The sequence below is a fragment of the Neovison vison genome, chromosome 10 (assembly GCF_020171115.1).
Source record: "Neovison vison isolate M4711 chromosome 10, ASM_NN_V1, whole genome shotgun sequence".
NCBI lineage: Eukaryota > Metazoa > Chordata > Mammalia > Carnivora > Mustelidae > Neogale > Neogale vison.
This window is the reverse complement of record NC_058100.1, coordinates 56,440,149-56,465,825: the sequence shown is the minus strand read 5'-3', so window position 1 is coordinate 56,465,825 and position 25,677 is coordinate 56,440,149. Positions and strand designations below refer to the sequence as shown.

At 43.2% G+C, this 25,677-nt stretch overlaps 1 protein-coding gene across 1 annotated transcript in view; it reads left to right on the top strand.

The window, feature by feature from the left end:
- Window positions 1–25,677, top strand: part of PAPPA2 (pappalysin 2) — a 292,512-nt gene that overhangs the window by 120,756 nt on the left and 146,079 nt on the right. Inside the window, exons 4-8 of the mRNA XM_044267353.1 lie at window positions 12,682–12,975; window positions 14,778–14,970; window positions 18,425–18,546; window positions 21,620–22,109; window positions 25,060–25,188. Coding sequence (XP_044123288.1) covers window positions 12,682–12,975; window positions 14,778–14,970; window positions 18,425–18,546; window positions 21,620–22,109; window positions 25,060–25,188 — 1,228 coding nt within the window. The remainder of the gene's footprint in view (window positions 1–12,681; window positions 12,976–14,777; window positions 14,971–18,424; window positions 18,547–21,619; window positions 22,110–25,059; window positions 25,189–25,677) is intronic.

The following is a 25,677-nucleotide window of genomic DNA, read 5'->3' as shown; positions in this document are numbered from 1 at the left end:
AATATATCTTTAAAGGCAGAAGACTTAAATTTGTGGTAAACCAGCTTTTTCCTAAGCTATCAATACCATACTCATAATCATTCATTCAGAGAATGGTGGTTGACTCTCTTTGTGGCAGTAATGGAGATACAATAATAAAATGAGATCACCCTAAAGGTTTGTACAACGTAACTGCGAGGCAGACATGTAGATATATACTTCCACTACTGTGTGATGATACTGCTTTGAGGTAGGTAGGAACATGAAGAGAATGTGCCTAATTGTGTTCAAAGCATCAAGGAAGAGTTCCCAAAGGGTCAGAGGCTGGAGAGGAGATAAGCAGGAGTTGGCTTGGCAGACAATTAAACAGTATTCCAGAGGGAAAGAACTGAGAGATGCCAGGGTTCAGGCTGTTAAAAACCTGGGCATGCTTAGAAGTAGAATGTACTTGGAATGGCCAGTGCAGTGCTTTCCAAACTTATTTTTGCCCTCTTGTACGCCCTAAAACACTTGAAAAACTCTGAACCCCTTCATATGTTCAAAGAGCAACATCGAAAACAGTGGCAGAGACTATATTTCTGGCCATATTATTTTAAATTATCAACAATTAAAGATAAATTTTAAATCTACTCTCCTAAATGATTTTCAGCAACATAATGATTTGTTAATCGTCATCATTGAAAAATTCATGCTGTGCACTTTAATTTTTCAACATTGGGAAATTATTCATTGTACTTTTTACTGTTTGACTTTGTGTTTTCATTCCATTTCTCCTGTAGAACTTTATAGTAATGTAACATATGCATATTTTAAAAAAAATCTTTAGTCATCCTTTTCTTTGCTGAAAACATATTTTAAGTAAAACAACTCTTTTATGATCATTTTTAATTAAACTTTTTATTTTGACATAATTGTATATCCACATGTAGTTCTAAGAGACAGTACATAAAAATCCTACATATCCTTTACTAGTTGTCTTCCAGTAGCAACATCAGCAAAAAAAATGGTATGTTATCAGCCTTAGGATATTAACATTGATACTGATCAGAAGTTATAAATTGCTAAAAAAATTATTCTCTGTGAGTTATCTTTTCAAACATTTGCTTGTCCAAAATTGATCAAAATGCTCTTTTAAAATGTTGACTAATAACTAGTAAACAAAATGAGGAATGCATATTTTATTAAGTGTGGCTTTTCTTCCCCAAATTAATTCTTGTCTGGGTGGATGAATGTAATTATTGTTACATTGAAACAAGATTTATCACCAGTTATATTGCTTTTCTTTTCTCCTTCCATAGCTCTGAGTGCTGAGAAATTTGTTCTCATAAATAAGTGTATGGGAAAAAATGGGAGTTCTGTTTGATTGACTGAATTGATGGTGGTGCCCAGGTAGAAGGTACAGGAAAAGGAGGAGCAAATGGGGAGCTGGTTTGGTTTAGATATGTTGAGTTTGGGGTCTCTATATCTATCTGACTATCCAGGGATTTTCACAGAAGCAGGAGAAGGAGCAAGATTCAAGGGTATACCAGAAGCCTAAGGAGAGAGTAGTTTGAGAAAGTCCCCAGTGGTCCACAAATGCAGCTGCTGCAGAGAGATGAAGTCAGTACAAGTCCTTTTGGCTAGGTTAGAGAGGAGAGTCTGTCAAGGTTGGGCAAAAAAATTAGAAACTTCAGAGTTTTCTGGGCCAATCAGCTTTCTACTTGTTCTAGGGAACATCGGTTCTGCCAAAGAACACTCAGAGATCCTGACTGGATCATTAGCAACATGCCCCAATGTCCAGGAGACCCAAGAACTGTATAGGAGGGAACTTTAACCTGGCTCATAATGGGGGTTTAAACAAGTGGTCCAGATAATGTGACCATTATAGGAAAAAAAGTCTTTGAGTGATAGAGTGGGATAGGGCTTCCCTTGGATAAGAACAAATGGAAACTTGAGAAAACCACCTCTCCGAGCCTTATTCTCCCATATATAAAATGGGGATAGTAAGCACAAGGAACAGAACCAGCACATAGGAGGGCCTCAATAATTATAGCTCCATTAATAGCAGCAAAAGCAGTAGAAGCTCCAAATACCATGAGTCTGTGGTTAACCTTCTCGGATCTGTCCTCAGTTTACCACCTTACCTTCAACCTAGAGATTTTTAGTACTCAGGAAAGATACTGGCTCCTTTGGGACTCAGTGGGTAGGAGAAGAGAGCTAGCACAGGGTGATCCAGCTGTGAGAGATTTCTGGGGGAAAGCAAAGTAATAGCACTGTAGGGAGCAGGGGCAGGTAAAAGCCGCAAAATTCACTCAAAGGTAAGATATTTCTCCCCCAGCCAGAACTTTGGTAGGAGTCCCCCAGGGCGAACCTCAGCTTCCTCCCAACCAAACTATTGGACGTTGACATTGGGGTCTTGTATCAATTGTGACACATTCATGCACAATTGGGTAGGGCAGCAAGTGGTGAGTAATAGCCACAGATCTGACACGTGGGAAGTCTTTGGTCATCGCAGTGAGATTGTTCTTGTGGCCTGCAGGTTCAGACTCTAGAATGGGATAGGGGGAAGAATCTGCTGGAGGTAGCCAGGGGCACTCTGGTGCAAGCAGTCATTAGATGGCTGGACTAGATTTTGTCCCCAGTCTACCGTTCTTCTCTTTTCAATGCCAAAGCAGGATGATTCTCCCAGGAAATAAGGAGTGAACAAGATATATAAGCTGGAGAGCACATGTAAATATGAGGAATTATAGAAGCATCCACAAGACAAGCTACATGATGAACAGCTAGTGGGTAGCTATTATAGAGTCAGCAAATGGGGTTATTCTGGGTGTCTGGGATTTTGAACACAGGGAACACTCCTGGATATTGAAAACTTTAGACAAAATTGCTCCATGATATGAATTTCATACCCTGAAATTGGGATGCTCCAAAGGTAAGTTCATGCATTTGTAAAAAGGGGGAGTGAATGATCACATGACAACTTGAAAGATCTCCTTATTATTTATTGTTTGTTTGTAAATTTTTATTCTCTTAGAGACAGCATGTGAGCAGGGGGTAGGGGGATAAGGGGCACAGGGAGAGGGAGAGAGGGAGTCCCAAGGAGGCTCCACATTCAGCCCAGAGCCCAACATGTGGCTCAATCTCACCACCCTGAGATCATGACCTGAGCTAAAATAACGAGTCGATGCTTAACCAATGAAGACATCCAGTTGCCCCAAAGGTGTCCTCTTTTAAAGCATGTCCTGGTAATCATTGAATCCTTGGAGACCAGAACAGAGCCTGATATAGAATAGATGTTTAATAAATGATGAATTAATAAATAAATTTTTAAAATATCTTCCCCGTTCCTACTCTGTGGTGCCTAAAATTCTGGTGTTTCTGTGTGGGGTGTGTGTGTGTGTGTGTGTGTGTGTGTGTGTGTTTAGCACTACCCTCATCCACATGCAAGAAAGGATTAACATACTGTCTCGGATGCCTCAGTGATAACATCTCCCAGCTTTAATTAATCAGATTACTTTTCTCCCCTGGTAAGGTGGTGCCTGGAGAGCCCTGAGTGCTTGGCAGTAGGAGTGGCTGAGAGAGTATAGAAGAAGACAGAAAATGACATCAGACTGTAAACTCTCCACCCTGTAGGCATTCTTGTCTTGGTTCAGTGTTGTCCAGAACAAGGACTTCCTCCTATGAGACTACAAGCTGTAAAACTAAGGAGCCAATACAAGATTTCAAGATGACTAGATTCTGGGCTAGTTTTATTAAAAGCTTGCTGCTCTTTCTAGCTCCTGTGATCTCTTCTTCTTCTTCTTCTTCTTTTTTTAATCTTCTCCATTTCTTTCTCTCCCTTTGTCTTTTCAGTCTACCTCTGCACTTTCCTCCCTTGCCCTGCCCCAGAGTGCTTCTTCCTTGAACCTCTATGTGTACTTTGACGGCTTTGCCCCTTCATTGTGGAGGGTGTGTTTGGGAAAGTGTATTTTAGCCAGTAACTGGAAGTAATCATGTAGGCACCTGCAGACCTCAACCTCCTTGTTTTATGGCCATATAACATTTGGCCCTAAAAATTTTATAGAACTGTTTCAAAGTCATTTCAACCCATGTCCTTTCCTCAAACTGCCTGTGGCATTTTTTTTTGTTGTTGTTTGTTTGTTTGTTTTGTTTTGTTTTTTAAAATAGAAGTAGCTTTGGGAATCGTTCTCTTTACTATATGCCACTCTGGCGATCTTGTACTAAAGCTGGGAAAAGCCACTTGGAACTTGGGAAAGCAGCATCACCTTGGGACTTTGGCTCTCTCCTTACTGAGATGTCATCTTTTAATCAGCAACTTCTCTATTTTTCTTCCCCTACACCATCCCCTAGACCACACAACAACCCTGTCTAATTGTTTTAACTTGTCCCTTATATTCAAGGCTGAAGGTCTTCTAAGACTGTATTTGTGCTCCTCCATCCCTCCATTAAGCAACAGCTAGCTGTGCCACATGTGGCCACCAGTTGCTACATCCAGAGAGTCCCATTCCTTTATGTTCTATGTACAAGTTAGTGGTAGTGGCATGAAGTAACTTCAAGTCTCAGTATATCCATTAAGGTGTGCAAGACATGTAATTTTTATTTATTCTATAATTGAACGTAATCTCTGTTTTGAGCCCCTGCTTAGCTGGGTAGTAGACATTTACACTTAGTCAGTTAGCTTCTTTTTGCCTGGGGCTGTAGCTGACTCTAGAGATGGCTTATGAAAGCCAAGGTTATAGGAAAGGATGCATTTTGTCAGGGATGCTGGTTACATGAGATTGCCATTGTTTCCATCATAGGATTCCTTCAGGTGATCTCTGGGAGGTTGTCTGTCAGTCTTCGCTCTTAGCCATTTTTCTCTAGAACTAGGGCTCTTACTCAGGAATCCATTCCTGGAATAAGGCAAGATTCCCTTGCTGTCAGATCACGTGTACCTGTTTTGAATCCTTTTACTGGGATATTGAAATACAGAATACAGTGCACTTTATCTGGACCCATCACCATCTATATATTCTCATTATCTCTCTTTTATCTCTTTTCTCTTCCTCCAGCTTAGAAGAATTTGTTCCAGGCTGTTAAAGATGTGATGGTGGCTTGGGTAATGTGAGGCAGAGATCATTCGCTTCCACTCATGTACCATGCTAGCTAAACCCTGCATCCCATCAGGGCCCAAATGGCATAGACTTTGGAAGTCTCACAGTCAGGAAAGGGCTTCTTTTTTTTTAAACTTTTCACTGAATCTTATACCTCCTAATGAGATAATGGATGAATACAGAAGAGTCTGGCTTCCTGAATTGGCAATGGGGTAAAGGGCCAGGAACCCCCAGGATAAAATGTGAGGCTTTCCAAAATGTTGTCCTCCATTCACACTATTGCTTCAGAGTTTCCCCTGAGTAGGCACTCCTGGGTCTTGTCATCAGTTCCTAGGCAGCCTTGTAGGACAGGTGTTGGGGAGGTGACTGAAGATAGAGTCTGATAGTATCTTAGAGTGAAGACTGAGGAATGAAGATATTGTTGAAAACACACTGGCACGTCTCTTCTACTTCCTGTTTTAGTGTCATAAGTAAAAGCAGAGAGCACAAAGAAAGCAATTCAACTGAAGATAAGAGAATCCCATCCCCCCATTTAATACCGTATTTTATCCCTTATTTGTGTCTTAGTTTTATCCTCTAAGATGAGGAGAAACAAAAAGGGATAGTGGTTTTGAGTATAAGAAATGATCATTATATATAACTCTATAACTAAGGAAGTAGGAAGGACAAGATTATTGGCGTTACATCTGACCTACCTGCAAGGTCTATGAAGAATTACACTAACTGTCCAATCTTACAAGATATCCTTTCCATACACAATCATTAATTTTAAGCCATCACGGATAATTTTTGAATACCAGTGGTTTGTCTGCAGATTGAATAGCACTTGTTTGTTTGTAACTTTGTCCAAGTCTTGTCTGTCTTCTGGGTGCCCGTCGGTCTCAGGAACAGAGCAACATGGAAACAAAGTTCAAACAACCTAGGGTCAAATCAGAGCTGCTTGTGTGGAGATGTTTGTCTCCCTTGCCTGATGATGCTTGATTTTACTCTGGAAAGTCTGCCCTGTTTGTGGCCAGACCTTGCCTTCCCATTTTCTTGATGAATGAGATGTTTAGGAGGAAGCCAACAAGTGGTGGGGGCAAACGAGCCTGTGTGGCCAGGCTACATCATCTAATTATAGCGATACTGAAAAATGGTGTAATATACATTTGGGATTACTTTGTTCCAGAAAATAAGCTAAATGCTTATTTGTCTATATCACTATTTCAATCTCCCTAACAACCCTTGGAGGTAAGAACTCTCATATTACCATGAAACAGATTGGGAAATAGCTTTGAGAGCTTTTAAGGAAAATTCCCAAAGGTAAGGATCCATACATTTCCAGTGAGTGTCCACAGCCAAAGAAGGAGCCCAGGTCAGTACAAAGGCCATCTTGTGTGTGAGGCTTCTGTGTAGTACTCTACGAACCCACCCGGAAGCACTCAGAGCCTGACCCACACTAGTAATGGAGTTAGAGGAACGTGTGGGCATAGGTATCAGTGTCAGAAGATGCTGCTGCTTTTTAAAAACTTTAACATAGAATAGGAACGGGAAAGTAGCATTTTGTACTATCTTCTTACTATTCCTGTTGAGTTGCTCCTGGAAAAGAATTGCACATTTCCCTCAGCAGGTAGAAATCCACAGCTCCTCAGATTCTCCTTGGTCAGACACATATAACAGAGATGGCAAGAGGGGATTTTTAGTCTGGGGACTCCGTTTTTATTATCTCTCAGGTCTTGTTCCTTCTTAATGAAAAGAAGTTCTCACATTCTTCTTTTTAGATTTTTGGCAGCAAGTCTTTACGCTTCAGCCAGGCTTTGGTGTGAATGCGTGTGTGTGTGTGTGTGTGTGTGTGTGTGTGTGTGTCTGTTGGGGGGGATTTTTATCAAAACGTGAAAGAGCTTGTGTAAACTAAACCATGAAATAAATGAATGCTTCCCCTCTCCTACCCACATGAGTGTATGTGCGTGATTAAAGCCCAATCCTTTAATAATTTCACAAGTTTATTTTAGTTGGAGTGAAGGGTGATTAGAAGAGCCATGTGGGGCCCCATGCACAAGGGAGACAAAGGGGAGGACATGGGGACCAGGAGGCAGTGAATTGGGATCACTTGAAAATCTAGCAGATCTGAGTGTAGAATGTCTGTGGCTGCTTATGCCAGTATTTCCCTTCCCCTCAGGCTCCTGAGAGGTGGGATTCTTGGAACACAAGCTACAAGGTGAAGATCCATGATAATACAAGTTTTTCTTCACGGGGTATTCTGATTATCTCACACGGTCCTGGATGTGAGCTCTTAGCACCACAGGGTGAGACTAGGAGGGACTCTTAGTACAAGCCTGGCTAGCGTCCTCATTTTGCAGATAATCTAGGGAAAGAGCAGAGCTAAGGTCATACAGCTAGTTAGCATCAGAACCATATTCCAAGTTCCTTAGGTTCCGGTCTAGTGCAATTTCGTAATCACTTGGGCTCTAGCGAGCAGAATTACCATAAGAGGACCTTGGGCTTTTCCCTCAACATGTATTGGTGTACTTAATCCTAAATTAGAATATCCAATATTCTATCTAATACACACATAGCAACTAAGCTTAGTACTCTGTGTTCCATACAGTGATTTGGGGGCAAAAATCCCATCTTTCTGGAATTAAAAAATGTAACAGCAAGTGGGTTAAAAGGTTTATGTTTTTAATTAAAATTTAAATGCTGTGTGGCTAAATTTATATTCTCCGGTTTGGAGAATGTGCATAACAAGTGCTATGGAGGAAACCCCTGGCCACCTGTCGTTGGTGTTGGAGGAGATTTGCTGGGTGCATTGAGGATTTGCATTTTTATGCTTCTTCCTTTCCTTATAAATAAGCTGGTTTATTGAAAGGAAAATATTCTAGATTTGTAAATGTCTCTTTTGGGATGGAGGCAAAAACTTCTGGAGGTCGATGAGACACCCACTATTATAATGACCACCCACATATCCTCCTCCAGTGTCCCCAAGACCACACTCCCGGTCATCCCTCTTTCCTATTTTTGCCATGCCTTCTTCTCGGAGTCTTATTTCTGTTCAGGTATAACCACTTTCTTCTTATCACTATTTTAGTTAAAAATTTTTATTTATTTATTTGAGAGAGAGAGCCAGAGAGAGCATACAAGCAGGGGGAGCAGCTGAAGGAGAGGGAGAAGCAGGCTCTGCACTGAGCAGGGAGCCCAACTGACTCGGGCCTTGATCCCAGGACCCTGAGATCATGACCCAGAGCCAAATGCAGATGCTTAACCAACTCAGCTGCCCAGGTGCCCCTATAACTCCTTTTTCCTATCACTGGAGAAGATCCCAAGAGGACTTGGGGTGGACTGGCCATACGTACGGTTAGAAAATAACTATTGATTGGGAATTTTCTTTGTCTTTGGTAGTGTTCCATGAATTGTGCTCTATATGTCAAAAGGTATTCTACACCAAACAGATTCTGTTCAAATGAGTTTGGGAAGCAAAGGGTTACACAGAATTGCTACAGGGCTTCTCAGGGCCTTTCCAGAACAATTCTCAGGCACCTGTAAATCTGCAGGAGGTGGATGTGCCATGCTGCTTTTTTCTCAAGCCTGCTTAACCATGGGATACTGCATGATTTAGGAAGAACTAACTACTCCATGTGGATCCTTTATAGGTGAATTGTAGCCTTTCGAAGTCCTATTTCTGTCCGATTTTTTAAAAAAATCTAAACCTTGCTTAGATGTGGGGTAGGGAAAGAAAGAGGAAAGAGGTTAAGTGCATGTAGGGAGAAGGGGTCTGGTGGAGGAAGCTGTAATGGAGCTAAGGCGCTTACACACAACACCGTGCACTTACAGTACCTTTGCTGATGTGAGTGAAGGAGAGCAGAGAGCATAATGGCGTATGAACTTTGATGATGAATAGTACTGCAGTTGATGTAAACATCAAGAGGTTGGCATCTTGAAATGTGGAAATGCTGTATTTTGGTGGCTTTATTCAGATATGGGGCATTCTGGTTGTTACTGAAATAGATCTGTTTTCAAATTACTTTAACATTATACTGACAGAATGATGCATACATGAGAGAAATATACAGAAAATAATTTTATAAAATGAAAAAGGTTAATGTTGGAGAACAAGAACTTTTAATGGAAGTGATAGAAATGATACACAAGGAAGACAAGGTCTGGCTCTGTTTTACATGTGAGAGTAGACAGTATTATTTCAGGATGGGTCTTGGCATGGCTTGGTTGATGTCAACTTGTCTGAGTAGAAGGGAAGAAGCTCAAACTTGAATTTACATTTTTTTTTAAGATTTTATTTATTTATTTGACAGAGAGAGATCACAAGTAGGCAGAGAGGCAGGCAGAGAGAGAGGAGGAAGCAGGCTCCCTGCTGAGCAGAGAGCCCGATGCGGGCCTCGATCCCAGGACCCTGAGATCATGACCTGAGCTGAAGGCAGTGGCTTAACCCACTGAGCCACCCAGGCGCCCTCAAACTTGAATTTAGAAACTGCCATTTTGCAGTGAGGTAGTAACTACTTGGGCAGACTGAGTCACTTACTGCAAAAACCAGTGGGTGTTACCTGATACCCTGTGATTCTGCTCTACCCATAAAACCATGTATGTAGTTGTCTGTAGGGCATCACATAGAATTCAGGAATGAGACACAATCCCTGGAATATGATCCTGAGAAAGAAAGGCAGGGCTATTCTTTTGGGAGGACTGCTGTACTCACTAGGATATTGAGAGAGAGAAGACTCAGGTAGGATGAATGAAGCAAGTCTTGGGAATTGGGATCAGATCTGGGATAGAGGGGCGGGTGCAGCCTGGAAATACAACCGGAGAGGGTTGCTCTAGAGCTCTTGACATGACCTATTTCAGATCTTAGAGATGAGGATGAGGCCCGATCCTGCCAGTTTTTGGAGACAAAGAAGGAAGGTCAAGTGGTTTCAAACATGGGGAGAGGAAGGAAGCAGGGATTGGAAAGCAGGGATTGGGAAGCTAGACACATAGAAATTGGGGCACTTAGAAGTCTTTAGCCTTTCCTTTTGTAAAGTTACAATGATACTACTACTTTAATCCAAGCTCAGATTGGATCCAATGAACTCTTCTCTGAAACACCTCCCCTGGTGTTTGGGGAGATTTGGGGGAAGTGAGGAGTTCTGCAGTCTGCAGTCCTGACATTCTGAATTGCATGATCGTTTGGTTGGATTTGTCTTTTGTCTCAATGGTTGTTGGCTCCTTGTGAGTAGGGATTATGAAATCACAAGCAGCACACATAACTCTCATTACTAAACTCCTATGGTGTGGCAAAAGCTTTAGAAAACCCAGACCTACAAAAACCAAGAAATCGGTGCCTTCATCTTCATTTTACAGACAATAAAACTGAGGTTCTAGAAAGTCAAATAGGTGTTCAAGAACTCAGAACTGATAATGTGAAGGGTCAGCGTTCAGACCCAGACTTCCCTGGCTCTAAATATTCTTTCACCCAGACCAATGGAACTCAATGGGAGAAATTTAAAAAAATACTGAGGCAGGATTCCTGTGTGGCTCAGTCGGTTAAGTGTCTGCCTTTGGCTCAGGTCATGATCCCAGAGTCCTGGGATATAGCCCCACATCAGGCTCTCTGCCCAGCGGGAAACCTGCTTCTCACTCTGTCTGCCAATCCCCCTGCCTGTATTCCCTCTCTCTGTTAAATGAATGAATGAATGAATAAAATCTTTTAAAAAAATACTGAGGCACGTATCCTCATCTTTGAATATTTAGATTCATTTCATCTGGGCTAGCGTTTGGACGTCTGTGGGGTTTTGTTTGTTTGTTTTTGCTTCTACATATAAGTTTATTTTTTTAAATGAATTAATTATAATTAAACATAAATTGGGGAATATCTTTTCTCTTTTCCATAATTTTACTAATTTACATTTCTATCAGTGTAGTGGATTTTTAATTTTTTCTTTTACTTTAATCCCAGGATAGTTAACATATAGTGTTATATTAGGGTCAGGCATACAGTACAGTGATTCAACAATTCCATACATCACCTAGTGTTCATCACAGCAAGCGTACTCTTTAATCGCCATCGCCTATTTTGGCCACTCTCCCACCCACCTCTCCTCTGATAACCATCATTTTGTTCTCTGTAGTTTGGAGTCTGTTTCTTGGCTTATCTCTCTCTTTTTTTGTCCTTTGCTCATTTGTTTTGTTTCTTCAGTTTCACATATGAGTGAAATCATATGGTATTTCCCTTTCTCTGACTGACATATTTCGCTTAGCATGATATTCTCTAGCTCCATTCATGTTGTTGCAAATGGCAAGATTTCATTCTTTTTAATGGCTGAATAATGTTCCTGTGTGTATGTATGTGTATACACACACATACTCTTCCATTGTGTGTATATATTCCATTGTGTATATGTGTGTGTATGAATGTGTGTATATGTCTGTATATATACACACACACATATTATTCCATTGTGTATATATATTCCACTGTGTATACATGTGTGTATGCATATGTGTGTGTATGTCTGTATATATATATATACACACACACATACTCTTCCATTGTGTATATATATCCCATTCTTCTTTATCCATTCATCTACGAATGGATACTTGGACTGCTTCCATAATTTGGCTATGGTAGATAATGCTGCTATAGACATCAGGGTGTATGTATCCCTTTGAATTAGTATTTTTGTAGGTTAGAAGTAAGTACCCAGTGGCGATTACTGGATAGTAGAATAGTTCTCTTTTTAACTTTTGGAAGAATCTCCGTAACTGTTCTCCAGAGTAGCTGCACCGATTTACATTCCCACCAACAGTGCAAGAGGATTCCCATTTCTCCACACCTTCCTCAATACTTGTTTCCTGTGTTTTAGATTGTAGCCATTCTGACAGGTATGAGATGATATCCCCTCCTAATGTTCCCTTGATGATGACTGATGTTGAACATATTTTCATGTGTCTGTTGGTCATCTGGATGTCTTCTTTGACAAATGTCTGTTCATTTTTTCTGCCTATTTTTAAAATAGGATTATTTATTTTGGGGCGTGTTGAGTTGTATGAGTTCTTCATATATTTTGGATATATTAGCCCTTTATCAGATGTGTCATTTGTAAATATTTTCCCATTCAGTTGGTTGCCTTTTAGTTTTATTGATTGTTTTCTTCACTGAAGAAGCTTTTTATTTTGATACAGTCTCAATTGTTTATTTATGCTTTTCTTTCCCTTGCCACTGGAGACATATCTTGAAAAATGTTGCTACAGCCAATGTCAGAGATATTCCTGTCTGTGCTCTCCTCTAGGGTTTTTATAGTTTCAGGTCTTACGTTTAGGTCTTTAGGACATCTGCGTTTTTAACTCCACTAGGTGATGTTAATGTATAGTCAGCCCTGAGAATCCTGGCCCTCTATCATGTCATGTCATCTTTAGTGCTAATCCTGCCTCCCAGTACAGCGCTCATCTATGCTAGGGGTTAAAGACCTGTTTATTGATTAGCTTAGAGGGTGTTTGTGGCCAAAGGGATGAGCAGGGACTGAATACCACTAAAAGTTCTAAAGTGTTCCCTTAGAAGCTGAAATAGAACGCGGTGTTTACCAGAAGCCATAATTAAGGATCAGGGGGTTGCTATTCATTACATGTTTAGAGATGTTTTCCAAACCTTCCATTGCAGGTGGCGTTGTCCTCAACCCAGCCTATTACGGCATGCCTGGCCATACCAACATTATGATCCATGAGGTGGGGCATGTCCTGGGACTCTACCATGTCTTCAAAGGGGTCAGTGAGAGGGAATCCTGTGATGACCCCTGTAGGGAGACAGTGCCGTCCATGGATACGGGAGACCTCTGTGCGGACACTGCCCCTACTCCCAAGAGTAAGCTGTGCCAGGACCCAGAGCCTGTCAATGACACCTGTGGCTTCACCCACTTCCCTGGGGCTCCATTCAGCAACTACATGAGCTATACAGGTACCACACCAGTCTCGATGGAAATATTTTCTATTATGATTACACGGGAGCCCTTTGTGGCTGGGGTGGGCTGTGGAGGTGTGGGAGGTGGCGAGGACTGTGAAGTGGTCGGTCATTTATGCCAGAGATACTTATCACAGCATATTCTTTATTCTCATGTCTTTGAAGAACTTAAAGAAATATAAAGATATTAAGAGGTCTTGTGGACTGGATTCTCCTCTGTGAAAGATGGAAAGAAGAATGCACTTTTATCTTGGACGGTTTAAAAAGGGGACAAAACCAAAAGCTCTCTTGAGATTCCTTTGCTCCTTAGAACTTGGTTATTTTTGTTCTTAGCCATGGTCTTAGGCATTCATTCTGAAGTAGACTCAAATAGTGATGGGGAAAGAAGTTCCTGGGTCAAGGTGGCTCTGTGCTGTTTTTGCAGTTGGTGGTCAAGAAGATGGACCTGGTTAATTTTAAGGTCAAGATCAGGATCCCTCTTTATTTTGTTATTTTTATTTAAGGTATCAGATTTGCTTCCTCGAGCATTAGCCCCATGGGCTGATTCTCAGCTTGCCTACCAAAACACACACACACACACACACACACACACTGTCTCATTTAAAAAATGGTTCTACTCTCCTGGCCCTGGAAACAACCCTATTATTTGGTCTTGTTATCCTGGATTATGTCTCTTCCTGTCCTCTTTCACCTTCCTCATTTTTGGCAAAAAGTAGTACTAATCATAGTCTCTTGATAATGGACTCAAATTTATTCCTACAAGTAAGGACTTCTTTGATCTGATGATTTATTCTAAGGAGAAGGAAGGAAATTATTTTTTCAGTAAGACCCAGGGGCTTGTTTGGTGATAAATTCTAGGACTATCCAAAAAAAGAAAAAAAAAAGAAAAAAGGATAAATTCCCAAGATCTTGGTCATGCCTTTGAAGGGAAGAAAAGCGTGGTGAGCTTGTCCTGCTTGTGACTTATCAATATATTTCCTTCCCTGCCTCATTTTGGTGTATAATTCAGGTGCACTGAATTCATGAGGACCAGCATCCCTGCCTCCCCCAACTAGCACACAGTGGCCCTTGCCAGGGAGACCAGACAATGGGATGCAGAAGCCAGAGCTGTGAAAACATCTGAGAATCAGGGGGCAGTATCTGACTAGTGTGCTCTCAGATGTGGCCCTAAAAGGCCCTAAAACTGAGATAAGTCCTTTCCCAGCCCTGTGACCCTAAAACGAAGATAACTCCTTTTCCATCCCTATGAAAATTACGTCTAATAGGGAGATGGAGTGAGACCTCCATTCCCAGCCCTACTGCATCCTCGATGTTTTGGTTCCCTATTTCCTCGACCATCTCCACTGAATCCCCCTAACCTTGGTAGAGTCACTGGGCGTAAAGCAGGTGTCTGCAACTCCAGAAACGGTCATGAATAAAAAGGCCATATGCTGAAACACTGCCATCTTGTGGTTTCCTGAATAAGTAACCTTCAGCGAGGAGCAATCTTCTGCCCCAGGGCATGAGTCTTAACCCTGACTCCGTCCAACAGCTGGGTAATGGTCCTGCTTTAGGGTTAAGCAAGTGCTATTCTGTGCCTTCTCTTTCCCATTTGCAGCTTCGATACTCTCCGGAACAGAATACATTTAGTCATTTGGCAAGTCTTAAAGGAACCCAGTGAGTGTGAGGCATTGCGTTGGGTGCTGGTGACTTAGGGCACAAGCAAGGCAGACCTCCCCCACCCCCACCGTCTTGGTGCTCTTTCCAAGTTAAGACCTTTATCTCTCCTGCTCCCTTTTTTTTTTTTTTTGTCTCCACAGATGACGACTGCACCGACAGCTTCACCCCGAACCAGGTGGCCCGGATGCACTGCTATTTGGATCTTGTGTATCAGCAGTGGAGTCAAAGTCGGAAGCCCACCCCCATTCCCATCCCACCCATGGTCATCGGGCAGACCCACACCTCCCTCACCATCCACTGGCTTCCTCCAATCAGTGGGGTTGTGTATGATAGGTGAGAGAGAGGCGCTTGCCCCAGGCCAGCCGTTCTGTGTTCTCTGTGGCATTTCCTATGCACGAGGGGAAGAACGTGGAGTGGGGGGAGCCCCGGTGTGGAACGATTAATCAACACTTGCACCACTGCTCGGGGCTGCCCCTCCCGGCCCCATCCTGCTCTGTCCCCATCTCTTTAGTGGAGCTCACAGGGCCCTCAGGTAAGCCAGAGGCTCATCATGTGTACTCACTCCTTGGCGAGGGGCCAGGCACGTATTTCCTCTGGAATGTCACAGCTGGCAGGCTTTCAGGAGCCCCAAAGAGGTTGATGAATGTGATAAAGATGACCTGACAAAGCAGAGGTGGCCTTTGGTATCTGCCCAGGTCAGCCATTGTGGACAAGCAGGGCCTGCTCCTTGCACGGTGGTGTTGGGGGAAAGGAGGTGAGGTACCTTCCTTCAGGCTGTTCTGGGGGTGGGGGGGGTCTGCCACATTTGTGCGTGGGGCCTTCACCGGCTTGTGTGGTGTTTCTGATGCCTTCTCCACTTCCTGCTGTGCCTGGTGCCCATCCCACTTGGGGTTGCTGCCTTGTGGAGTCATTATCCGGGTATTTCCCTGTTTGCCCCTCTCCACCACAAGTCTGTAGGGAAGGACTGCCTTTTGCATCTCCGTCTCTGGGCCTGCCACCACGGACACCTGATACGTGTTTTCTAAAGAGAGTCATTATATCTAAAATTAGCTTTTATTTATCCTTTGCATATTGGTATGTGTGAATACCAGCGAAAGTTTTGTAAAAAGGGAGAGAGGAAGGAAAAGCAGCACATCGGACCGTTGGTGGGAGGTTGGGGAATGTGGTTTCCCCGAGCAGGGCCAGAACTCCATCTCGGTGGCCTGTGGAGGCTCTCCACTCTCAAGCCCGGCCCCTGTGTTTGCAGTAATGACAGGGGCTCTCATCTCTGGTCCATCTTTGTGTGAAGCGTTGTGCGGTGTGTTTTACCAGGAGGTGTCTGATCTGGTCCTTGAGGTTGAGCACAAGCCATGTGAGTTAGGAAACCAAGGCACGGAGAAGCACTTGGGGGCTAGCCCAAGACCCCACAACTGAATAGAGGTGAATGTGGGGAATCCGCTGGGATTTCTGAAACAGGAAACCCATGTAGATTGTTTCTCTGACCTTAAAGCTTCCCATGTAGTATGCAGCTAGCCCCTCTTCTAGGTGTCCCCCTTCCGCACTCGGTATCAGGCCCCGGCCATGGAGCTGGATGTCCCTGGAGCACATGTCCATGTTCTTCAATCTTTCCTAGAAGCCTGGCAGAGAAGACAGGAAGAGACAGGGATGGGAGGAAGCCAGCAAATTCTTTTTCAAAGTGGTGTTCCCAGCCTTCTGGATCTTGGTACCTGTCCTAGATACCTCAATGTATGCTTAGTGCTTGACATCACTTAGAACTTAAGGGCCCTACAAAGAAGTTCTGATAATCATCAGCACCCAAGCTCTCATGGGCTCCATGTGTGAGTCAACAAAAGTGATGTGTTTAAGAATCCTCTTCCTGCAAGGGTGACCCCGTACGGCTTTGGTTGGACTGGCCGAACAGTAAGTCCTCTGGGGGCATGCGCAGACTGGAGTTTTGTATCAGTTTATATAACACATGTAAACAATTTAATCTCTCCATTCTCCCTCTGGTACAAATGTTACGATAAAGCAGACATCAGTACTGGCATGCTGCGAGTCTGTTGGCAGAAAAGGCTGTAATTTGCTTCCTTCTCTCAGCGAGGTGGGCCACGGTGCGGAGGCCTCCCAACACGTGTGTCGGGGAGACTCACGTCACATACCCAGCGATTTGTGTCACACTTGGAGTTATGTTTACTCCTCCCCAGTAGGTATTTGGAATTCTTATGTCAGAGAGGAGCCCAACCACGCACTCCGTGGCAGCTAGGAGAGGCCAAGGACATCAAGGAAATGTGGTTTGGAGTTGCGTCCGCACCAGAAGTGGGTGCTGACTGCAGTCAGAGGTTGGACTTATCGGCACCTTTTCATTGCCAAAGTGCTGGACACTTGAGGGTTTGGGGGAACTTGCTCAAAGGAACGAAGGAACTTTCTGTGACCTTAGGCAGTTGACTTAATCTCTCTGAGCCTGAGTGTCCTCATTTGTAAACACCGAGTTCTTGTAGGGATTAGAGATCGTTTATGAAAAGCACCTAGTGGCACAATGCTAGGCAGATAAGGTGCTTAGAAATGAGCGCTGGGAAAAAAAAAAAAAAAAAAAAGGGAGCTGGTAACGTAATTATTACCTCTATTTACCAATTATGTTATTTTTCTAGTATATTCCAAGCTATTCATTTTCTCTCTCTACCTGTGAGGGAACTTGCTGTCTTCATTTTCAGATGCATCATTCACAGTTGGGCTCCAGAAAAGATTCTAAGTATCAGAGAGGAGCCTCGTCTCCCCTTGTTATTTAGTGGTTAAAGGGCTCTTTGTAAACTGTACTAGTAGTCTCAGGGATGCCCATAAAACAAGCTCTCATGGAAGGACTGCTGAGGTCAGTCCCTGTGCTAACTGCTAGGGACAGAAAGAACAGAACTTGGTGTGGACCTGTTCACAGGCAAAGGACAGAATGGGAGTGGGGTTTTCAACACCACAGAGCAATGCCCCAAGACAGGAGCCAGAAGCTGTGGTGGGTGTGTAGAGGAGTGTGCCCACCATGCTGAGGAGTAAAACAAATGCCACTGCCACGGTTACATTTGAATGGGTTTTGAAGGATGAGTAGGAGTTTGCTAAGCAGAGAGCCTTGAAAAGGTTATTTTTTAGGAGAGAAAAGACCATATTTCACATGAATGCTGTATTTGAGGAATGATGATTTGTTCATTGTGCTGGGAACATATGTTCATAGAAGAGCTCAAGTGAGTAAGGCTGGAGTTAGCTAGTGAAGAACTTTGGATCATGGTAAGAGATTTGGACATGCTCCCCATAGGTGATGCAGAACCAAGGGCATTACATTTTACATGACTTTTATTTTATATATGTGATTTAAAGTAGGGAGTTTAAAACACAAGACCACATATAGCTAATAAGTTTACTCTGAAAATTGCTATCTGTTTTAGTTGGGGGAATGTAAGGGGCCTTTGGATGACTTACAGAAAGTCAGCCGAGTAAGGATTTTTGTGTTGAAAGATTCAGATTATAATTATTTTGTGTTGAATGTTCCTAGGATGGAAGCTGACCACTTTCATCTCCACAGGCTTCCTTTATGACTTAGTTAAATTCTTCTGCTTCATAACCCTGAGATTTTCATGTCACTGTGAATTTTTAAAAGATGAGGTTCACACAAGAAGGAAATGAGCTGAGAAATCATTGTGTTCCCAGGTACCCCCTAGGGCCTCAATGCCCATCACCACTCCCCACCCCCAGAGGCCTTCTGAATTTTGTGATCCCAGTTCATCCTACCACTTCCCCTCACCTCCCTTCCCTCTTTTCTTTGCAGGGTCCCAGGTAGTGTGTGTGGCGCCTGCACTGAAGATGGGACGTTCCGTCAGTACGTGCACACAGCTTCCTCCCGGCGTGTGTGTGACTCTTCAGGGTACTGGACTCCAGAGGAGGCTGTGGGTAAAGGATCATAGCTTTTTTGTTTATACTTGGTAGCTGCCGAGAATGGGGGTAGGGGTGGAATGGTGGCATGGTGAGAAAAAGGTTGTGTGTGTGTACACACACGTGTGTGCATGTGCGTGCATGTGCGTGACTTGCTGGATATCTCCAGGGGCCTGGGAAAGACTGCCTGGTACCTTTGCGTGTCCCCCATGTGCTTAGCATGGAGGCCCAATGGCTGTGGTGAAGCAGAGGTCAGCGTAGGGGACAGAGGGTTGGAGAAGACAGCTGAGCTCAGGGGCTGACTTCAGGGGGAGAGCTCAGGCGTTCCATGTTACGCACACCTACCGGCCCATGAAGCAGCCTTGCCACATAACAGTGTAAGCTGATCTCTATCAGGAGAATAATAGAGAACACATTGCAAGGAACATTGATGTACAGCCCAAGCTGGTCTGGGTGGGGGTGGGGTGGACTAGGTGTTCCAAACTGATCGTTCTCATCTATGTTATTTTATGACTCTATTAATCCCTGGTACTGGTTGTGCTTTGGATGTGATCTTAGTTAGGCTCTAGGAGGGGCAAATGTTTTTAGCTGTCCCTTTTCCTAGTCCTCACCCTACTTCTCAGTTAATATCACTCACATATTATATCAAGGTCTCTAGGACAAATTAAAGCATGAATGTTATCACAGTTCAATCCGAAAAATGCTGTTGATGAGTTTTAACAACTTCTGTTGAATGGCTTAATGTCTTATATGACTGCCATCTTCATTGCTTACCCGGTTATCATGTTTTTCCTTCTCTTGCATTCCTAAAGATCCTAAAAACTACTTAGTAAGATAAGTTGGACACAATCCTACTTTACTTGAGGTGGTTTGCTGTCTTGACTCTGACCAAAAAAAAAAAAAAAAAAGGAGGACATTGGTTTTAGAGTCAACAGCATCTGTGAAATGTCCCCTTGAGCTCCTAGTTACTCAAATGGTAGGAGACTCCAGGAGAAATTGGGAGGGAGACAATGTACTTGATTTTGATTGACCTTATGGAACTTTTTTCAAGTAAGAGTTTTCAAGGAAGAATGGAAAGTGACTATAAAATTCACATTGGTATTGTGCTGGACTCATGTGGAGATTGGCTTTTCATAAAAGGCCATCTTTGTGGCAAACAAATTGTCCTGTGCCAGTGGTCTAATGCTCATTCAACTCCCTGGCCCTGTACTTCTCTTTTTTAAATTCTTGGCAAAATTTAAAGTTCTGTTGTGGAGGTGAAAGGAATAAGTTCTGGGTTCTAATTGTATCTTGAGGCAAACCAGGTCAACTCTGAAGGCCTCCAGTTCATGTCTTAACGTGAGATCATAATAAAAACTTTCTGAGACAACACTGGTGTTGGGGTGGCTTCCAAGGGCTTTTACTCTGCTGGTTTTTGGGGATGGCTCTTGGAAAATACTGCTAAGAAATACTGGCCTTCCTTTGCTTTGAAAAGATGGAGAACCAAGTCATATTTATGACAAAATATACACGACAAAAGTGATTGAATCCCCAGCAGAGTGCACAAATACATATATCTATAGATATGATCTAAATATATTTAATGACACTTCATGAATACCAACCACTTTCTAAAATACTATGCAGAATACAAAATTGAACCAGACACATTCCCTACTTAAATGTCATCTTTCTGGAGAGACTCTCTTGGCTCCGTAATCTAAAAGAGACCTTGGTCCTACCCCTTTATTCTCTAGTCTTTTATCCCTCTTTGTTTTTTTTCAAAGATGCCATTACAACTTTATTAATTTAGTTTTGTATTTATCACCCTACCATAAGGATTAGGAGGGCAGGACTTTTATCTTTCTTGTTTGCCACTCTATATCCAATACCCACATCAGTGCTAGGTGTGAAAGGGGTACACAGTCAATTTTTGTTGAATGGATGAATAAATGAATGAATGGATTCACAATAGAAGCAAAAGATGGTAAGGTCTGTGAGATGTAACACAAACACATACACATATACACACATACATTTGAACTTGTTTCCTCTGGGCTTTGAGATATTCTTTATTTTCCAAATTCTGAAGACTAAATAATTCTATTTGTGTTTCTAGGAACACTGCATGGCTCTTCTACACTATCCTAGTAGGCCAGGGGCTAAATTGTGCTTATTTCATAAATGAGGAAATGGAGGCTTCATAAAGACTTGCTAAGGGCACACAGCTAAGGGAACAGCACCGATTAGAGTATCACTCTGCTGATTCCTAACGTAGCGCTTTTCTTCTTAATTTCCCCTTATGTGATATGGAAGAAAAACAACCTGGTAGATGATTTTTTCATAGAACTGACCTTAATATAGTTCCAATATTTGACTTTCTACCATCTCATTTTTACTTAGCTACCACATCGCCATTTTTTCCCCATTCAAGAATACATATTTCTATTTCCTGCCTGCAATTTCTTCCATGTGTGACCAAATACTTCCATGAGTGACCTAACTGCTCACACATACCTGAATTAAAAGGGAAAATTCAACGTGTGGTTTTAAAATTTGGATAACAATCAGTTGGAAGGGCTGCTTAGGTGTGATCTTAGGGAATGAAAAAGTTTTCTGAGGAGCCTAGTTAAATAGAATATAATGACACACCAAAACAAACATTGGCCTTATTCATAAGTAAAACAGGCTTTCAGAAGTAGTGGTTTGTCCTAAATTATGAATAACTTTACAAATTATTCATAATTTGTATAATTTTACAAATAATTCTCCTCTGCTCAAGGACTCTTGAAGGACATGATTGCCTTTTCCACATCAGCCTCATGTTTCTCCCAGGGGTCTGGGCTGCTCCATTCCTGATGCCTTGCTAGACTCCTCTTATGAAAGGCATCATGTGGAGGGGTTATGGAGCAAGACACAATGTTTTTACATCGTTACACCTTTGTCCTCTCTAGTACTTAAGATCTAACCCATTCAATTGACCAGCTTCTGTAGGCATTAGCTCAAACAAAGCTCCTTCCTCGTTCTTCTTTCTGGTTGCAGATAAGAGCCACTCCTTTTCAGACCTCAGGGCAGTTCCTAACACGTCTGTCTTTCTGTTCATCTCCCTCAGGGCCTCCAGACGTGGACCAGCCCTGTGAGCCGAGCTTGCAGGCCTGGAGTCCTGAGCTCCATCTGTACCATATGAACATGACGGTCCCCTGCCCTGCGGAAGGCTGTAGCCTGGAGCTGCTCTTCCAGCACCCGGTCCAAGCTGATACCCTTACCCTTTGGGTCACCTACCTCTCCATGGACTCCTCACAGGCACTCTTTGATACAGAGATCTTGCTGGAACACCAGGATTCTGTGCATCTGGGCCCCTTAGACACTTTCTGTGACACCCCACTCACTATCAAACTGCATGTTGATGGGAAGGTCTCAGGGGTGAAAGTCTACACCTTTGATGAGCGGATGGAAATCGATGCAGCTCTTCTGACTTCCCAGCCCCACAGTCCCTTGTGCTCTGGCTGCAGGCCTGTGAGGTACCAGGTTCTCCGTGAGCCCCCATTTGCCAGTGGCTTGCCCATGGTGGTGACAGATCCTCGCAGGAAGTTCACAGATGTGTGAGTTGGGCAGAAGGGCTTTTTAAACCCTGGGGCTTCTTGGGGATTTGGGAATGGGTTTTGCTTCCCTTTTCCCCCACTTTTTTCCATTCTGACCTGCCTTTAGTTGGAGAAATATTCGGAGTCTCAGAGAAGATTTTATTCTAACCTGGCATATCTGAGATAAAGAAAAATATTTCCCAGAAAGGGGCAAGCAGGTGGTCTGATTAATATTGCCATCATTAGGATTATGGAAACCGGAGGTTCTTACACTAGGAGCTTCTGCTGGACTGAAAGTATTTGCCACAAATAAGTTGATCAGAGTCAACTTCTATCTGGTGACACAGTTGAATTTCTGCTTCCTTGTTGTAACTTTTGGATAATGTGCCACTGCTCCACTAACATTTGAGGACTGTAGCCAACTCTTCCATAGCTAAGCAAGGAAGCCAAGGGTCCTGCAGACCCTGCTTCATTTCAAGACTCATTTCTGATTTGTGTTTCATGTATCCTTCTCTTCCTCCTCCCTCTTTCTTTCTCTCTCTTTCTTCCAAATCCCCTCTTCCTCTTCTATTCTTTCTGTGCTTAGTGAGTTCTGCCATGTTCCTGGCACTGTGTGCTCAGTGGTGGGGACACAGACTAAGGTAGGGTCATTGGCTCCGAAGAGTTCAAGGTCTAAAGTGGGAGGTTAATACCTCCAAAGGCAAACTGCCCCTTGTCATTGTCATTTTCCTCAGAGACTCGGGGGTAAAACGAAAGTTGTATTGGAAGTGTTATATTAGTTTTTGCTGCATTGGGAATAATCACAGAACAAAGTGGGTTAAACCAACAAACACTGTTTTTCATGATTCTGTGGGTTGGCTCTCATCAGGACTGGCATGGTAGATGGTCTGAGACAAGCTCTTGTGCATCCTGTGGGCTGGAGTGGCCAGGTAAATGAAGGCCTCTTTCCCTATGACCTCTCATTCCTGGTAGGCTTTGTGTGGGCTTGTTCTTGTGGTGGTGGGAGGGCTCTGGCAGCAGGGAGGGCAAGCTCCCCACGTGCTCAGACGTTACTCACGATAATGCCCCTCTGGCCAAAGCAAGTCACACAGTTAATTCCAGATTCAAGAGGTGGCAAAATGGGCTCTAACTCTTGATGGGAGGAATAGTAAAGTCACAGTGCGGAGGGGCGTGAACCTGGGAAGGAGAAACTGTGGCCATTTTGCAGTCTACCACAGCTATGCCAAAGTGGAGGGCATTGTTCACTTTGAGCTTTACTACATTTTTCTTTTCCTATTTGCTCTCTGACCCAGACCTGGAAGATATTGAATGGACACGAAGCTAATGCAAATGAAAAGCGAGATCATGGGACAGATTTTCAAAGCAAAAATGGGGTTTTGAGCTCCTGTAAGAAGGCTGTTATAAAATAACATTTGGCATCTAACCTGATACCCACACATGCACTCATACACAAATACACACGTGTACACACACACACATACACACACAACCTTTAAAGTCAATAATATCCCATTTTATGGATGAGAAAACTGAGAATTAACCTTAATTTGACTGAACAGAGCTAGTCATGGCAGACTCAAGATTAAAATCCAATTTTCCAAGTCTCATTTTCGTTCCCTTTCCTTAGTGACAAACTGCCTCTTATAAATTCAGATCATTGAAGGTAGGGCTACCTGCTGCTGGGTTTTCTCCACAGGAGGGGTAAACACATGTCGACACTACCAGCCAGTCCTTTCCCAGCTGCAGGGTGAGACTTTCATGTATGGCTGTGTGAGAAACTGCCCTAAAAAGGGAAGCCATTGAAATGGATGAGGATATGAAATTGGTTTTGAAATATCTGGCACTCCCAGCTAAAGAAAGCTTATGTGGAAATGTAGAAGTCTTTAATATTTAGGTGTCTTTCCTATTAAAGTAACTAAAAGCCCATGCGGAGGTTTTTAAAGATGTTTTTGAAACCCCGTGATATTTCCCGTTTGCTGTTTGCACCATCAAGAGAGAGAGTAGAGGCTTTGTGGCTGAGTTGAAGCATCTGTTGAAGAAGAAAGGGTCTTGGCAGGAGAGTGACAGCAGCCTTTGGGGCAGTCCCAACAACCTTTCGAGATCCTGTCCCCCTAAGTCACGCCCATCTTGCTTGACTTTGGCAGTTGTTTTCCAATTAGGGCAGGTACTAGACAAGAGGAAAAGGGGAGAATTTGCTTCTGGAAATTCTTGAGCTCTCTTGAGCCCCTGACCTCACTTAAATGTTCACTCTCTCATGCTCTCCACCTGATCAGTGTACTTGGGATCTAGAGAGAGTTTGATAAACTCCTTCCATCTCTGATGTCAACCAGTAAAACTCCATTCCTGGCATCTATGCATTTTGGCAGGTTTAGAGGTGGGGAGTAATTTAACATATTTCTAGCTATAGGATTTCTGGCATCCTCGAAATGATGGTGGAAGGTGTTCTCACCTCCTTCTGGGAGAGGTCTTCTTTACCTCTAAGGACACCGTCTCTTTAAGATAAGAATTCTCTTGAGAGATGAGAAAACTGTGATCCACAGACCCGGGAAGGGCCTTGTTGAGTCCAAACACTGTAGCTTTCCACTTCAGTTTCTTTGATGACTTCAAGGGTACAGAAGACTAGTTTCCCAATAGTTACTTGTTGATTTTTTTTTTTAACCCAATCAAGGTATACTTGAAATGCCATCCTCCTAGACTCGGCAGGACCGTTATTTAATTCGGTGGTAGCTCAGCCGGTATTCCTTGCGCAATCACTAGACCGTACTGGGAACACAGAAGCCAATATGCTTCCACACATTCTGCCGCTGGGTAGGACTCTGTGCCCTGATCTCTGTTTCACATAATGCGACATTTGTTTAACCTTGATGTTCCCCATAAAATATCTTCTAAATCCCCGTAAACCACCTGCGAAGGACCCGGGGCAACATCGCACTTTCTGGATGTAGTGGTTACGGCTCATTGGTTTCCACAGGGAGGTCACACCAGGGCAGAGGTATCAATACCAAGTTCGAGCTGAAGCTGGGACAGAACTGGGAGAAGCTTCACCTCCGCTGAGCCATATCCATGGAGCTCCTTACTGTGGAGATGGGAAGGTGGCGGGGTGAGTATCGTGTGCCTGAGAATGTGTGAGCAAGAATGCCCTGCGTGGCACGGACTGGAAGGGTTCCTCTTGAGTGTTAGTTTGACTTGTTCTGGAAATTGGGGGCACTGTGTGATTCTAGCATTAAACAAGATCTAGGACCTGGTAGTGATCTTGAGAGGTCCCCCATGTGTTAGTTAGGGAGAAGCTCACTTTTACTTAGAACTCACCCACAGAGGACTGCGATATTGGGGCTGATTCGGGGGAGGGGGCAGCACTTAAGGTTTCAGAGGACAGCTGCTGGACAGTGATTGAGAGAAGGAGTTTATAGGGGAGAAGGTGACTTGTCAGATGATAGTAACAGACAATGTGAGGGGACCCTCTGGTTCACCCATCTTATGCTAAGGAGCTGTGTAACCTGAGGAAAGTTTGGAATAGCCTTTTGAGCTTCACTGACTCATTTGGCCCCTGGAAGACTTGACTATAATGTAATTTACATCCACTCTGTAA